This window comes from Gymnoscopelus microlampas, assembly GCF_963454915.1.
Source record: "Gymnoscopelus microlampas genome assembly, chromosome: 23".
Lineage (NCBI taxonomy): Eukaryota > Metazoa > Chordata > Actinopteri > Myctophiformes > Myctophidae > Gymnoscopelus > Gymnoscopelus microlampas.
The window spans coordinates 10316736-10333746 of NC_139960.1; the positions used below are offsets into that span (position 1 = coordinate 10316736).

Below are 17011 nucleotides of genomic sequence, written 5' to 3' on the forward strand. Positions count from 1 at the left end.
GAATTGGGAAAAAAATAAAACGGATTTCATATGGCTCTAGATTTAGATGCTACTTGAGACCACAGCTGTAATAACGCCCCTCAACTGGGAAAGTCTGGTTCCTTCCGTGACTTCTAACCAGGACACATCCATACCTTGTGCCACTCTATACCACATTCCCTGGAGACCTGGTTTCCTTTACACTACAGTCATGTTATAGGCAAACTTTTCCAAATATATATTCTAAAATATCATATACAAGCTCAGAATGCATCGCAACACGTGAGCTTGTACATACACACAATTTTTGAAAAATCTACTTTTTTTATTTCTACGTTCTCAAATAGGGGTTTTCAAATTAATTTGACTTTTCACAAAATATTGGTAAGCAGCGGTGGTCTAGAAGACTAGGACTCTCCAAAATCAGGAGCAGGCCCAAAAATCTGGTGTCGGTTGGGCTCTAGCCTTAGTTCACAGCTCTTTATGGAGGACAGTTTTCTTCCTAGGTCAGGTATTTATTTCTAGGTTAGAAATGGAAATTGATTTCATAGCTACCGATGATAGGCCTCCTCCATTTTCTCATCCAAATTTAATGACCTGTCAAAACAGAGAAGAAAAACTATAAGAACAATGTCAGTAATATAGTTGAACACAAAGAACCATCTGATTCTGCATACTGCATTTCATCCCGAGATTTTCTTTCAAGTCTTTAAGGCTGTAAAGGTGGTAAGAACATGATAGACAAACTTTTGAAGGAATGCACCTAGTCTATGAGATATGGGTGCTTTTGTCTTTGAATGATGGGACCCATGTAAAATAATAATATCAGGAAAAGACAGCGCTACCAACTGCGCCGCCGTGCCCCCCATAGTGCAGCTTTAAGTGGTTGAGTTGTTCAGTACTACTCACTTCTCCAGCCTGGAAGAAATGCCATCCATGTATGAAGCCATCTCGCTGTCCGTTGGTCTGTTTATCCCACTTAGCAGTCTGCTTCTGTAAACCCAGAGGCGGCAATAGCTCTACAGTTTATATGCTGTGCGTTTATCACTTAATTTATAGGGTGGGAGACCAAGATGTAATTTATTCAGTTAACTTCCCCAAAATGTTGAACAAACAAGGTTGGTCTTGGAATGGGGGGGGGGGGGTGGGAACAAATGAGTAGAATAGAATGCATTAAACATTTCATTATTAAGAACAACATCTACAGCAGCAGTGCTGTCCAATCATAAGTGGACTTAAGGAGGAGTTCACCCAAAAAAAATGACTTATTTTCTATCAATTGCACACCCCTTGAAGCCTTGAATTCATGGATTTATTTTCGTTTGAGGCATTCCTAAGCCAATAATTTGATGACCGAGTGTGTATCCGGTAGGAGACACAAATAATCACTTTGTGTCTCCTACCGGATACATTAGCCGGTAGGAGACGGGAATCAAATTATTGACTTAGGAATGCCACAAAAACAAAAATAAATCCATGGATTCAAGGCTTCATGGGGTGTGCAATTGATAGAAAATAAGTCATTTTTTTTGGGTGAACTACTCCTTTAACCACAGCAACTTGGGGAAACGTTTGCCAAAAATAGCAGATCTGCAAGGCTCGAGTTTGTACATCAGCAATTGAGATTTGGTACAGCGGTTCTCAATCTTTTCAGGCCACGACCCTCCAAAATAAATCATACCCCCCCACCCCCACCCTGACAAGCAATTGGAATTGTAGGAATTACATTTAGTTTGACTCGCTTCCACAGACATTGTGAAAATAGCAGATCTACATAAGTCCACAAACGTAGATCGGCTATTTTCATTTGTTGTGCCTGCTTATGTTATTTGACAAATTTCTCGAGATATTAAAAGTCTTAAAAAGTCCTTAAAGTCACTTTGTCATCATGGGGACCCTTCAAAAAAAATCTGTGAGGACCACCTGGGGGTCCCGAATCCAGACCCACAGGTTGAGAACCACTGGTTTAATACATACACATTAAGTTTCAACAACAGTTCAACTTTAGCCTTGGATCAGTGCAGGTGTCTAGTTATCTAATCTGTATGCATGGGCTACTCCTACCGACACACCTGTCACAGAAATGTTATTCAAAGACTTTTGATTACCAATATATTTAACAGAAATACATGAAACATTTCATATTTTCAATGCACCTTTCAGCAATGTCAGGGGAGATAAATCTGAATGTAATTTAATTGTTCTGAGAGGAGATTGATGACAGAATAAATCAGATATCCATACATATCAATCTGGAAAATATTGACACAAAACATGGAAGTTCAAACTATAGATGAATGTGTAAATAAGGACATTTCAGAACCTTAACATTATCATACAAGAGAATCGAAATCAACTTTATGGTCACATAACATCTGCCCATAACATCAGTAGTGGAGGAGTACAAGGCCACAAAGACACGCCAGGCCATGATGCTACGAGACAGCAACGATGAGAGAGTGCGCCAGGCGGGCATTGTTGTCAGAACAGGGCGAAAGTGGTCAGCCAGCAGAGCACTGAAGGAGGCGGAGGATCGACTGCATCATGCTGACATCGTTGGGTCAGTAAACCAGGGAAGGCTGGGTCTGGGCTGCTCCACCAGAACAAGCTGGAACAAAGCTGCCCCAAAGGAGCGGCGAGGCTTGGTGCAGAGAGAGGTGCGGAAGGCAGAGGAGGAAAGCCGGCATGTCAAGGCTGTGGCCATGAACAAACAAGGCAGCTGGACTAGATGGGAGGGTGTGAGGGAGAGAGCTCTAACCTGGCAGGACATCTGGAGCATGGAAGGCCACCGGATCAAGTTTCTGTTGTGCTCTACATATGATGTCCTGCCCATACTTGGGGATTGGTGGAGAGCCCAAGCTGCACGCTCTGCGGAAAGATATCTAACCTCGAGCATGTCCTCTCCTCATGTCACTCGAGCCTAGCAGACGGCAAGTTCCGGTGGCGACACGATCAGATCCTCGCACAATTGGCAGATGGCGTTGAACAGGCGAGGAAAAAGGCAAGACAGCTTTCTAAGGGGCCTCGCTTCATCCAGTTTGTCAGGGCAGGAGAAAGCTCTGCAGCAGGAGGGAGGAGCAAAGGGGTCCTGGCCACAGCAAGTGACTGGGAGATGCGGGCCGACCTGAAAAAGCAGCTCAAATTCCCAGAGGAGATAGCCCACACTAACCTGAGACCTGATATTGTATTGTGGTCTAAAGGTACCAAACAGGTGGTGCTCATTGAGCTGACGGTACCATGGGAAGAGAGGATAGAGGAGGCGTATGAGCGCAAGCTTAAGAAATATCAAGCCCTCATCCTCGAGAGCCAGCAAAATGGATGGAAGGCCTGGAACTTGCCGGTGGAGGTGGGCTGCAGGGGGTTCGCTGGGCGGTCACTCTGGCGAGCCCTCGGACTGCTGGGGATCGAAGGGCTGGCTAGGAAGCGGCTGGTAGCAAACACCACTAAACGGGCAGAGGAAGCTTCACGCTGGATCTGGATACAAAGAGAGGTGCGGTGGCAGAGACGACCTACTGAAGGACCAAAGACATAGAGTTGGGTGGTGTTCAAGCGGGGGTAGAGCCAGGACGCTGGATCTGCCGTTGAGCCCCTCCGAGGTGTCATGGGCTTAAATCAACGAAACATCAGTGAAGGGGGGTGCCCATTTGACAACCTGCTGAAGCCACCCAACTCCTGTCCAGTTGTGGTATGCGGTCAAGCCTAGTCTTGGCTCAGGGAGGAGGACGCCCCTGCCATGCAGAGTCCCGTCGGTGCCTTGAGGGAAGGAGAGACGGAGAGAGCGATGCCACTGGCTCACAGATGGCGCAGGGGCGAGTACCTGTAAAGGTGAGCCAGTTGCGATACCCTATCGTATTTTGCATATGATTACAGGTCTAGACTCTAAATGAGTGGGTGATATAATTGTTTTCGCTCTCTCTCAACTTTGCAGTCTGAGGAATGCCCAATTTTCGATTGCTGTTTATAGAACTGCGTGTGTATACACAGTAAAAAATATACAATTCATTACAGTTTGCATTCCAAATGATCCTTAAGACGAACCACTCAGATCATATTTCCTCCCTCATAACTCCACTAGGAAGCATAGAACAGTCATCAATGACAGAGAACATATGAACTAAATCACATTATTCAATGTCTGCTTAACGCTCATGTCTTGTCTTATAGTGTGATTGATATAATATTGTATGCTGTTATGTTGCTTAGAATGGCTTTATTTTGAAAGACAGAAGTACCCTTATATCTAAAGGCCCTCTCGATGAGAAGAGGTCACTGTGACTTTAGGCCCTCTTGATGAGAAGATGTCGTTAGTTAAGGCAGGTGTGTGAGTTTAGCTAATTGCATTGGATACAGAACAGCTGTGTGCGCCTGCAAACAGCATTTTTATGTTAGAAGCAGCACAGAGTGCATGCTCTTCTTTTTTGTGTCCAATTTTGATGTATTTCAACTCACCTTCCACATAACTTCACCAGGAGGCAATGCTATAAGTTATAATTCATGTGGAAGCTATAGTTTAATGTTATAGTGACAATTTCATGTATGCATAATAAGTTGATGTTACAAACGGCAGTGAATGATTATTTTGTACTAAAAAATATTGTATTTTCAAGATACTGTAAAGAGAACAGGACAACGTCTCATGTTGTATTGTATGTTATGTTTATTTCAGTTTTTACTCCATGACCTGTAAAGATGAAGAATCTTCAGTAAAAGAAGTCTTACGTCACGATTCTGTCATTATTTCTATGGGAAGTGGAGTTTAGCTCGCTGTTGAGCTGAAGTTCAGCACACGCTTTGGCAGGAACGGCACAGCTCAAGAGGAAATATCACAACTCATCATCGTGGTTAGCGAGACCAAACACTTTAGAAACGTATTTCTCCAGTCCGATACCATAGAAATGATCCCTGAAAGTATAGTCTTAGAGAAACACTGGCTAAAATTGGCAAGACTCTTGTTGAACTGTTGTTTGCACTTGTGGTCGCTCTCATTTTCTGATTATAAACTACATGTATCTGTCCTAGGCATTGGAGTTAATGTCAACATCACATAGAGAACGTACAAAACTATTTGTTCTTTATTGAGCAAGTTAAGATGGTGTGCAGGTGTCTAGTTATCTAATCTGTATGCATGGGCTACTCCTACCGACACACCTGTCACAGAAATGTTATTCAAAGACTTTTGATTACCAATATATTTAACACAAATACATTGAAACATTTCGTATTTTCAATGCACCTTTCAGCAATGTCAGGGGAGATAAATCTGAATGTAATTTAATTGTTCTGAGAGGAGATTGATGACAGAATAAATCAGATATCCATACATATCAATCTGGAAAATATTGACACAAAACATGGAAGTTCAAACTGTAGATGAATGTGTAAATAAGGACATTTCAGAACCTTAACATTATCATTAGAGAATTATCAAGAGAATCAAAATCAACTTTATGGTCACATAACATGATTACAGGTCTAAATGAGTGGGTGATATAATTGTTTTCGCTCTCTCTCAACTTTGCAGTCTGAGGATTGCCCAATTTTCGATTGCTGTTTATAGAACTGCGTGTGTACACACAGTAAAAAATAAACAGTTCAACACAGTTTGCATTCCAAATGATCATTAAGATGAACCACTCAGATCATTTCCTCCCTCATAACTCCACTAGGAAGCATAGAACGGTCATCAATGACAGAGAACATATGAACTAAATCATTATTCAATGTCTGTTTAACGCTCAAGAGGAAATATCACAACTCATCATCGTGGTTAGCGAGACCAAACACTTTAGAAACTCATTTCTCCAGTCCGATACTATATAAATTATATCATTATCATACAAGAGAATCAACTTTATTGTCACATAACATGATTACAGGTCTAAATGAGAAGCCAACAACCCCAGTCCACTGCATTTCAGCCACCTGTTTCAGCCTCAGATCACCCTGCTCCTCTTCTTTTTCTTCTCCCCTGTGGATGCTCTTCAAATGACTAAGCTAAACTTAGGCCTAATAATAATAATAATAATAATAAAGTTAATAAATATAAGCTGTTACCTTCCACGCGATTATTGCTCCTGTTGTCGGAGCCACGGTCATACACACTCCACAGTGGTGGCGGGAACATGCTCCCCCACGTAGAGTAGGTGTCTTCCATATATTGGATGAAGTCAGCCAACGTGGCTGACTTCACAAAAACGCTATTCATTCTGCAAAGGAACAAAATAAAATAAAAAAAATCTTAATAAAATGAAATCATCTTTTTTGTTTTGGGAAGTTTCATTAAAAAGTCCATTTACAGTTCAGTATCTGGTCTGAACCAAAAAATATATTCTTTGTGTCTTAATTGTCCTCTTTTTAAACAGCAATTATTCAAGTCCCTCCATATGTTGGCAGAAAATGCAGTCCCTTGGTAGTAACCTCACGGCATTGGCTCAGTTTGATGAGGTTCTCTTCAGTACCAAAGACCAGGAACCCATGCTGCCCGTGGTGCTTGGAGAAGAACTGGTCTCCTCCCCAGGTCACAGCCCATTCGTGTGGGGGACGGGAGAGGATAAAACAAACCAAGCAACATAGGAAGAAAAATAAAATGAAATAAAAATAAACCAAAGTAGACAGCATCAGAGGAGACAATCATTATTAGAGCACACTGGAGTCGGTTTCTATAACTTGTAATAATCAGGCGACTTCGTTTTGTCAAATTGTTTCTTTTTAATACCCTGTGGTGGCAACTAATTCCTCCTCCGCCGCGTGGCCATGGTCTCCAGGAGGCCTCACCACGACGATCTGTAGCTGGTGATTGGGCGTGTTGCTGTCCATGAAAAGGGTGGTCCGGGATCTGTAGCTGGTGATTGGGCGTGTTGCTGTCCATGAGTCCTGAGTAAAACTGTGTTGGGAACTTATTTAAATCTCTGGAACAAAAGTTCACAATTTTTTTTTTTTACAGTCATCAACACAAAAACGCTATTCATTCTGCAAAGGAACAAAATAAAATAAAAAAATCTTAATAAAATGAAATCTTTTTTGTTTTGGGAAGTTTCATTAAAACAGTCCATACCAGAGCATAACAAATTGTAAGGAAAAAAAAACAAAAACAAATTAAAACAACACAAAGACCAGGACAAAATTATTTCATATCTGGTCTGAACCAAAAAATATATTCTTTGTGTCTTAATTGTCCTCTTTTTAAACAGCAATTATTCAAGTCCCTCCATATGTTGGCAGAAAATGCAGTCCCTTGGTAGTAACCTCACGGCATTGGCTCAGTTTGATGAGGTTCTCTTCAGTACCAAAGACCAGGAACCCATGCTGCGGTGGTGTTTGGAGAAGAACTGGTCTCCTCCCCAGGTCACAGCCCATTCGCCATCCAAGGCGACCTCCTGCACGGTGTGGGGGACGGGAGAGGATAAAACAAACCAAGCAACATAGGAAGAAAAATACAATGAAATAAAAATAAACCAAAGTAGACAGCATCAGAGGAGACAATCATTATTACAGCACACTGGAGTCGGTTTCTATAACTTGTAATAATCAGGCGACTTCGTTTTGTCAAATTGTTTCTTTTTAATACCCTGTGGTGGCGACCTAATACCCTGTGGTTAATTCCTCCTCCGCCGCGTGGCCACGTAGAGTTAGCCTGGTAAACCCTCCCTGCGGAAATCTCATTTCCTCCTGAAATCAAATGGAAATGAGATTTCCGGAGGGAGGGTTTACCAGGCTAACGTAGAGTAGGTGTATTCCATATATTGGATGAAGTCAGCCAACGTGGGGTAGCGACGTAGCAGCAACAAGTTATTTTTTCGCAGGTACAGCATGGGCACTTTTGGCGGTTTTAGTAGATGATGACTTTATCTTATGTGCCTCATCCAGGATCACATTGTCCCACTTGAACTCACGGCCGTTGTAAGATGCCAGCTGCTCCCAGTTGTTAATCAGCATATTGAACGTGGTGATGACCACGCCGCCACGTCTCTGGACCTTCTCCAAATTCCTGCTGCGCTCCACTTTGCTGGAACCATGGAACTCCTTCACCCTCATTCCAGGGGTCCACTTGGCGAACTCCTTTGTCCAGTTGGTGATAAGGGAAGTGGGCATAACGAGGAGGGTATGTTCGACATGCCCGGCATCGTACATGCCAGATAAGAATGAGATGATCTGGATGTAGGGGTGATAAGATTACATTTTTTATTTCAGTAATTGAATAATCAGTTCAGTGATGTATCATGTCAACATTTCTGGTAGGCCTATGCATGGAATGCATATGACAGGAAAACATTAAAGTGGTTCAGATAACTTGTCTTGACATATCAGCATATTAGCATTCTAAATTAATTGTATCGATTACATTTTATTTTTGATTATTCAATTATGAAAATAATTAGTTGCAGCCGTACCTGGATGGTCTTTCCAAGACCCATGTCATCTGCCAGGATGCCGCCTTTAAGTCCATCCCGGTACAGACCGTAGAGGAACGCTATTCCCTCCCTTTGATAGTCGTACAGCTTGTCATGCAGGTCTTTGAACAGCGCAAGGCCATTGATTGTCACAAAAGCGTCATCTTCACTAACATCCCCTTGTTCTGCCAGGACGTCCACTAGTCTATTTATTCTCCCCATGAGCTTTTCACTGGGAAGGATGTTGTGGGCCTTCTTGAACTCCTTCAGGGCTTTGGCCATATCTCCAGCTCTGGCGGCGGCTTTCCCGTCCTTCGTATGCCTGGAAAAGCAAAGCATATTAGTTAAGCATCATCTATTCACCAGCATGTAGTATGAATCAGTGGTTCCCAATTGTTTTCCTTCTTACATCTGACCAACACACACGCACACATGCTTTTCAGACATGTTAACCCCCTACAATCTACAAGCTCAAAACGTGCCGTTTCACAACGTGCTGTGAGCTTGTAGATCTGCAGTTTTTTTTTAAATTAGGGTAAAAACAAAAAGACACTTTACGTATCCTACCTGGGTCACGGTTTTGTTTCCCGATAGACGTTTAATATTGCGGCACATAAGAACTGTGTACCAAAAATAAACAAATGAGCTGGCCCGTTTGTTTATTTTTGGACCACAATTCTTGTATGCCGCGATATTAAACACGTCTATAGGAATTCAGAATGGGGAAACAAAGCCGTGACCCAGGGGATGAGTGAGTGACATCAGAAGTTCTGTGCTCTATATTGACATACCCCCAAAAAAGGGATGCCAGGTTTAAAGATTTAGATGCTACTTGAGACCACAGCTGTAATAACGCCCCTCAACTGGGAAAGTCTGGTTCCTTCCGTGACTTCTAACCAGGACACATCCATACCTTGTGCCACTCTATACCACATTCCCTGGAGACCTGGTTTCCTTTACACTACAGTCATGTTATAGGCAAACTTTTCCAAATATATATTCTAAAATATCATATACAAGCTCAGAATGCATCGCAACACGTGAGCTTGTACATACACACAATTTTTGAAAAATCTACTTTTTTTATTTCTACGTTCTCAAATAGGGGTTTTCAAATTAATTTGACTTTTCACAAAATATTGGTAAGCAGCGGTGGTCTAGAAGACTAGGACTCTCCAAAATCAGGAGCAGGCCCAAAAATCTGGTGTCGGTTGGGCTCTAGCCTTAGTTCACAGCTCTTTATGGAGGACAGTTTTCTTCCTAGGTCAGGTATTTATTTCTAGGTTAGAAATGGAAATTGATTTCATAGCTACCGATGATAGGCCTCCTCCATTTTCTCATCCAAATTTAATGACCTGTCAAAACAGAGAAGAAAAACTATAAGAACAATGTCAGTAATATAGTTGAACACAAAGAACCATCTGATTCTGCATACTGCATTTCATCCCGAGATTTTCTTTCAAGTCTTTAAGGCTGTAAAGGTGGTAAGAACATGATAGACAAACTTTTGAAGGAATGCACCTAGTCTATGAGATATGGGTGCTTTTGTCTTTGAATGATGGGACCCATGTAAAATAATAATATCAGGAAAAGACAGCGCTACCAACTGCGCCGCCGTGCCCCCCATAGTGCAGCTTTAAGTGGTTGAGTTGTTCAGTACTACTCACTTCTCCAGCCTGGAAGAAATGTCATCCATGTATGAAGCCATCTCGCTGTCCGTTGGTCTGTTTATCCCACTTAGCAGTCTGCTTCTGTAAACCCAGAGGCGGCAATAGCTCTACAGTTTATATGCTGTGCGTTTATCACTTAATTTATAGGGTGGGAGACCAAGATGTAATTTATTCAGTTAACTTCCCCAAAATGTTGAACAAACAAGGTTGGTCTTGGAATGGGGGGGGGGGTGGGAACAAATGAGTAGAATAGAATGCATTAAACATTTCATTATTAAGAACAACATCTACAGCAGCAGTGCTGTCCAATCATAAGTGGACTTAAGGAGGAGTTCACCCAAAAAAAATGACTTATTTTCTATCAATTGCACACCCCTTGAAGCCTTGAATTCATGGATTTATTTTCGTTTGAGGCATTCCTAAGCCAATAATTTGATGACCGAGTGTGTATCCGGTAGGAGACACAAATAATCACTTTGTGTCTCCTACCGGATACATTAGCCGGTAGGAGACGGGAATCAAATTATTGACTTAGGAATGCCACAAAAACAAAAATAAATCCATGGATTCAAGGCTTCATGGGGTGTGCAATTGATAGAAAATAAGTCATTTTTTTTGGGTGAACTACTCCTTTAACCACAGCAACTTGGGGAAACGTTTGCCAAAAATAGCAGATCTGCAAGGCTCGAGTTTGTACATCAGCAATTGAGATTTGGTACAGCGGTTCTCAATCTTTTCAGGCCACGACCCTCCAAAATAAATCATACCCCCCCACCCCCACCCTGACAAGCAATTGGAATTGTAGGAATTACATTTAGTTTGACTCGCTTCCACAGACATTGTGAAAATAGCAGATCTACATAAGTCCACAAACGTAGATCGGCTATTTTCATTTGTTGTGCCTGCTTATGTTATTTGACAAATTTCTCGAGATATTAAAAGTCTTAAAAAGTCCTTAAAGTCACTTTGTCATCATGGGGACCCTTCAAAAAAAATCTGTGAGGACCACCTGGGGGTCCCGAATCCAGACCCACAGGTTGAGAACCACTGGTTTAATACATACACATTAAGTTTCAACAACAGTTCAACTTTAGCCTTGGATCAGTGCAGGTGTCTAGTTATCTAATCTGTATGCATGGGCTACTCCTACCGACACACCTGTCACAGAAATGTTATTCAAAGACTTTTGATTACCAATATATTTAACAGAAATACATGAAACATTTCATATTTTCAATGCACCTTTCAGCAATGTCAGGGGAGATAAATCTGAATGTAATTTAATTGTTCTGAGAGGAGATTGATGACAGAATAAATCAGATATCCATACATATCAATCTGGAAAATATTGACACAAAACATGGAAGTTCAAACTATAGATGAATGTGTAAATAAGGACATTTCAGAACCTTAACATTATCATACAAGAGAATCGAAATCAACTTTATGGTCACATAACATCTGCCCATAACATCAGTAGTGGAGGAGTACAAGGCCACAAAGACACGCCAGGCCATGATGCTACGAGACAGCAACGATGAGAGAGTGCGCCAGGCGGGCATTGTTGTCAGAACAGGGCGAAAGTGGTCAGCCAGCAGAGCACTGAAGGAGGCGGAGGATCGACTGCATCATGCTGACATCGTTGGGTCAGTAAACCAGGGAAGGCTGGGTCTGGGCTGCTCCACCAGAACAAGCTGGAACAAAGCTGACCCAAAGGAGCGGCGAGGCTTGGTGCAGAGAGAGGTGCGGAAGGCAGAGGAGGAAAGCCGGCATGTCAAGGCTGTGGCCATGAACAAACAAGGCAGCTGGACTAGATGGGAGGGTGTGAGGGAGAGAGCTCTAACCTGGCAGGACATCTGGAGCATGGAAGGCCACCGGATCAAGTTTCTGTTGTGCTCTACATATGATGTCCTGCCCATACTTGGGGATTGGTGGAGAGCCCAAGCTGCACGCTCTGCGGAAAGATATCTAACCTCGAGCATGTCCTCTCCTCATGTCACTCGAGCCTAGCAGACGGCAAGTTCCGGTGGCGACACGATCAGATCCTCGCACAATTGGCAGATGGCGTTGAACAGGCGAGGAAAAAGGCAAGACAGCTTTCTAAGGGGCCTCGCTTCATCCAGTTTGTCAGGGCAGGAGAAAGCTCTGCAGCAGGAGGGAGGAGCAAAGGGGTCCTGGCCACAGCAAGTGACTGGGAGATGCGGGCCGACCTGAAAAAGCAGCTCAAATTCCCAGAGGAGATAGCCCACACTAACCTGAGACCTGATATTGTATTGTGGTCTAAAGGTACCAAACAGGTGGTGCTCATTGAGCTGACGGTACCATGGGAAGAGAGGATAGAGGAGGCGTATGAGCGCAAGCTTAAGAAATATCAAGCCCTCATCCTCGAGAGCCAGCAAAATGGATGGAAGGCCTGGAACTTGCCGGTGGAGGTGGGCTGCAGGGGGTTCGCTGGGCGGTCACTCTGGCGAGCCCTCGGACTGCTGGGGATCGAAGGGCTGGCTAGGAAGCGGCTGGTAGCAAACACCACTAAACGGGCAGAGGAAGCTTCACGCTGGATCTGGATACAAAGAGAGGTGCGGTGGCAGAGACGACCTACTGAAGGACCAAAGACATAGAGTTGGGTGGTGTTCAAGCGGGGGTAGAGCCAGGACGCTGGATCTGCCGTTGAGCCCCTCCGAGGTGTCATGGGCTTAAATCAACGAAACATCAGTGAAGGGGGGTGCCCATTTGACAACCTGCTGAAGCCACCCAACTCCTGTCCAGTTGTGGTATGCGGTCAAGCCTAGTCTTGGCTCAGGGAGGAGGACGCCCCTGCCATGCAGAGTCCCGTCGGTGCCTTGAGGGAAGGAGAGACGGAGAGAGCGATGCCACTGGCTCACAGATGGCGCAGGGGCGAGTACCTGTAAAGGTGAGCCAGTTGCGATACCCTATCGTATTTTGCATATGATTACAGGTCTAGACTCTAAATGAGTGGGTGATATAATTGTTTTCGCTCTCTCTCAACTTTGCAGTCTGAGGAATGCCCAATTTTCGATTGCTGTTTATAGAACTGCGTGTGTATACACAGTAAAAAATATACAATTCATTACAGTTTGCATTCCAAATGATCCTTAAGACGAACCACTCAGATCATATTTCCTCCCTCATAACTCCACTAGGAAGCATAGAACAGTCATCAATGACAGAGAACATATGAACTAAATCACATTATTCAATGTCTGCTTAACGCTCATGTCTTGTCTTATAGTGTGATTGATATAATATTGTATGCTGTTATGTTGCTTAGAATGGCTTTATTTTGAAAGACAGAAGTACCCTTATATCTAAAGGCCCTCTCGATGAGAAGAGCTAGGTCACTGTGACTTTAGGCCCTCTTGATGAGAAGATGTCGTTAGTTAAGGCAGGTGTGTGAGTTTAGCTAATTGCATTGGATACAGAACAGCTGTGTGCGCCTGCAAACAGCATTTTTATGTTAGAAGCAGCACAGAGTGCATGCTCTTCTTTTTTGTGTCCAATTTTGATGTATTTCAACTCACCTTCCACATAACTTCACCAGGAGGCAATGCTATAAGTTATAATTCATGTGGAAGCTATAGTTTAATGTTATAGTGACAATTTCATGTATGCATAATAAGTTGATGTTACAAACGGCAGTGAATGATTATTTTGTACTAAAAAATATTGTATTTTCAAGATACTGTAAAGAGAACAGGACAACGTCTCATGTTGTATTGTATGTTATGTTTATTTCAGTTTTTACTCCATGACCTGTAAAGATGAAGAATCTTCAGTAAAAGAAGTCTTACGTCACGATTCTGTCATTATTTCTATGGGAAGTGGAGTTTAGCTCGCTGTTGAGCTGAAGTTCAGCACACGCTTTGGCAGGAACGGCACAGCTCAAGAGGAAATATCACAACTCATCATCGTGGTTAGCGAGACCAAACACTTTAGAAACGTATTTCTCCAGTCCGATACCATAGAAATGATCCCTGAAAGTATAGTCTTAGAGAAACACTGGCTAAAATTGGCAAGACTCTTGTTGAACTGTTGTTTGCACTTGTGGTCGCTCTCATTTTCTGATTATAAACTACATGTATCTGTCCTAGGCATTGGAGTTAATGTCAACATCACATAGAGAACATACAAAACTATTTGTTCTTTATTGAGCAAGTTAAGATGGTGTGCAGGTGTCTAGTTATCTAATCTGTATGCATGGGCTACTCCTACCGACACACCTGTCACAGAAATGTTATTCAAAGACTTTTGATTACCAATATATTTAACACAAATACATTGAAACATTTCGTATTTTCAATGCACCTTTCAGCAATGTCAGGGGAGATAAATCTGAATGTAATTTAATTGTTCTGAGAGGAGATTGATGACAGAATAAATCAGATATCCATACATATCAATCTGGAAAATATTGACACAAAACATGGAAGTTCAAACTGTAGATGAATGTGTAAATAAGGACATTTCAGAACCTTAACATTATCATTAGAGAATTATCAAGAGAATCAAAATCAACTTTATGGTCACATAACATGATTACAGGTCTAAATGAGTGGGTGATATAATTGTTTTCGCTCTCTCTCAACTTTGCAGTCTGAGGATTGCCCAATTTTCGATTGCTGTTTATAGAACTGCGTGTGTACACACAGTAAAAAATAAACAGTTCAACACAGTTTGCATTCCAAATGATCATTAAGATGAACCACTCAGATCATTTCCTCCCTCATAACTCCACTAGGAAGCATAGAACGGTCATCAATGACAGAGAACATATGAACTAAATCATTATTCAATGTCTGTTTAACGCTCAAGAGGAAATATCACAACTCATCATCGTGGTTAGCGAGACCAAACACTTTAGAAACTCATTTCTCCAGTCCGATACTATAGAAATTATATCATTATCATACAAGAGAATCAACTTTATTGTCACATAACATGATTACAGGTCTAAATGAGAAGCCAACAACCCCAGTCCACTGCATTTCAGCCACCTGTTTCAGCCTCAGATCACCCTGCTCCTCTTCTTTTTCTTCTCCCCTGTGGATGCTCTTCAAATGACTAAGCTAAACTTAGGCCTAATAATAATAATAATAATAATAAAGTTAATAAATATAAGCTGTTACCTTCCACGCGATTATTGCTCCTGTTGTCGGAGCCACGGTCATACACACTCCACAGTGGTGGCGGGAACATGCTCCCCCACGTAGAGTAGGTGTCTTCCATATATTGGATGAAGTCAGCCAACGTGGCTGACTTCACAAAAACGCTATTCATTCTGCAAAGGAACAAAATAAAATAAAAAAAATCTTAATAAAATGAAATCATCTTTTTTGTTTTGGGAAGTTTCATTAAAAAGTCCATTTACAGTTCAGTATCTGGTCTGAACCAAAAAATATATTCTTTGTGTCTTAATTGTCCTCTTTTTAAACAGCAATTATTCAAGTCCCTCCATATGTTGGCAGAAAATGCAGTCCCTTGGTAGTAACCTCACGGCATTGGCTCAGTTTGATGAGGTTCTCTTCAGTACCAAAGACCAGGAACCCATGCTGCCCGTGGTGCTTGGAGAAGAACTGGTCTCCTCCCCAGGTCACAGCCCATTCGTGTGGGGGACGGGAGAGGATAAAACAAACCAAGCAACATAGGAAGAAAAATAAAATGAAATAAAAATAAACCAAAGTAGACAGCATCAGAGGAGACAATCATTATTAGAGCACACTGGAGTCGGTTTCTATAACTTGTAATAATCAGGCGACTTCGTTTTGTCAAATTGTTTCTTTTTAATACCCTGTGGTGGCAACTAATTCCTCCTCCGCCGCGTGGCCATGGTCTCCAGGAGGCCTCACCACGACGATCTGTAGCTGGTGATTGGGCGTGTTGCTGTCCATGAAAAGGGTGGTCCGGGATCTGTAGCTGGTGATTGGGCGTGTTGCTGTCCATGAGTCCTGAGTAAAACTGTGTTGGGAACTTATTTAAATCTCTGGAACAAAAGTTCACAATTTTTTTTTTTTTACAGTCATCAACACAAAAACGCTATTCATTCTGCAAAGGAACAAAATAAAATAAAAAAATCTTAATAAAATGAAATCTTTTTTGTTTTGGGAAGTTTCATTAAAACAGTCCATACCAGAGCATAACAAATTGTAAGGAAAAAAAAACAAAAACAAATTAAAACAACACAAAGACCAGGACAAAATTATTTCATATCTGGTCTGAACCAAAAAATATATTCTTTGTGTCTTAATTGTCCTCTTTTTAAACAGCAATTATTCAAGTCCCTCCATATGTTGGCAGAAAATGCAGTCCCTTGGTAGTAACCTCACGGCATTGGCTCAGTTTGATGAGGTTCTCTTCAGTACCAAAGACCAGGAACCCATGCTGCGGTGGTGTTTGGAGAAGAACTGGTCTCCTCCCCAGGTCACAGCCCATTCGCCATCCAAGGCGACCTCCTGCACGGTGTGGGGGACGGGAGAGGATAAAACAAACCAAGCAACATAGGAAGAAAAATACAATGAAATAAAAATAAACCAAAGTAGACAGCATCAGAGGAGACAATCATTATTACAGCACACTGGAGTCGGTTTCTATAACTTGTAATAATCAGGCGACTTCGTTTTGTCAAATTGTTTCTTTTTAATACCCTGTGGTGGCGACCTAATACCCTGTGGTTAATTCCTCCTCCGCCGCGTGGCCACGTAGAGTTAGCCTGGTAAACCCTCCCTGCGGAAATCTCATTTCCTCCTGAAATCAAATGGAAATGAGATTTCCGGAGGGAGGGTTTACCAGGCTAACGTAGAGTAGGTGTATTCCATATATTGGATGAAGTCAGCCAACGTGGGGTAGCGACGTAGCAGCAACAAATTATTTTACAGTCATCAACACAAAAACGCTATTCATTCTGCAAAGGTACAACATTTAAAAAAAATATTAATAAAATGAAATCATCTTTTTTGT

General features: G+C 42.2%; 1 protein-coding gene across 1 annotated transcript; it reads right to left on the reverse strand.

The window, feature by feature from the left end:
* Positions 1-7238: 7238 nt before the first annotated feature.
* On the reverse strand, positions 7239-8805 carry LOC311040096 (DNA excision repair protein ERCC-6-like; the record flags this gene model as incomplete). The annotated part of the gene is made up of 3 exons (XM_084050171.1): positions 8370-8805; positions 7786-8130; positions 7239-7355 (listed from the first exon to the last, which is right to left on the reverse strand). Exons 1-3 carry the CDS (start codon positions 8706-8708, stop codon positions 7239-7241), a joined length of 801 nt encoding a protein of 266 aa, XP_083906297.1. The 5' UTR covers positions 8709-8805.
* Between the last annotated feature and the right edge of the window lie 8206 nt (positions 8806-17011).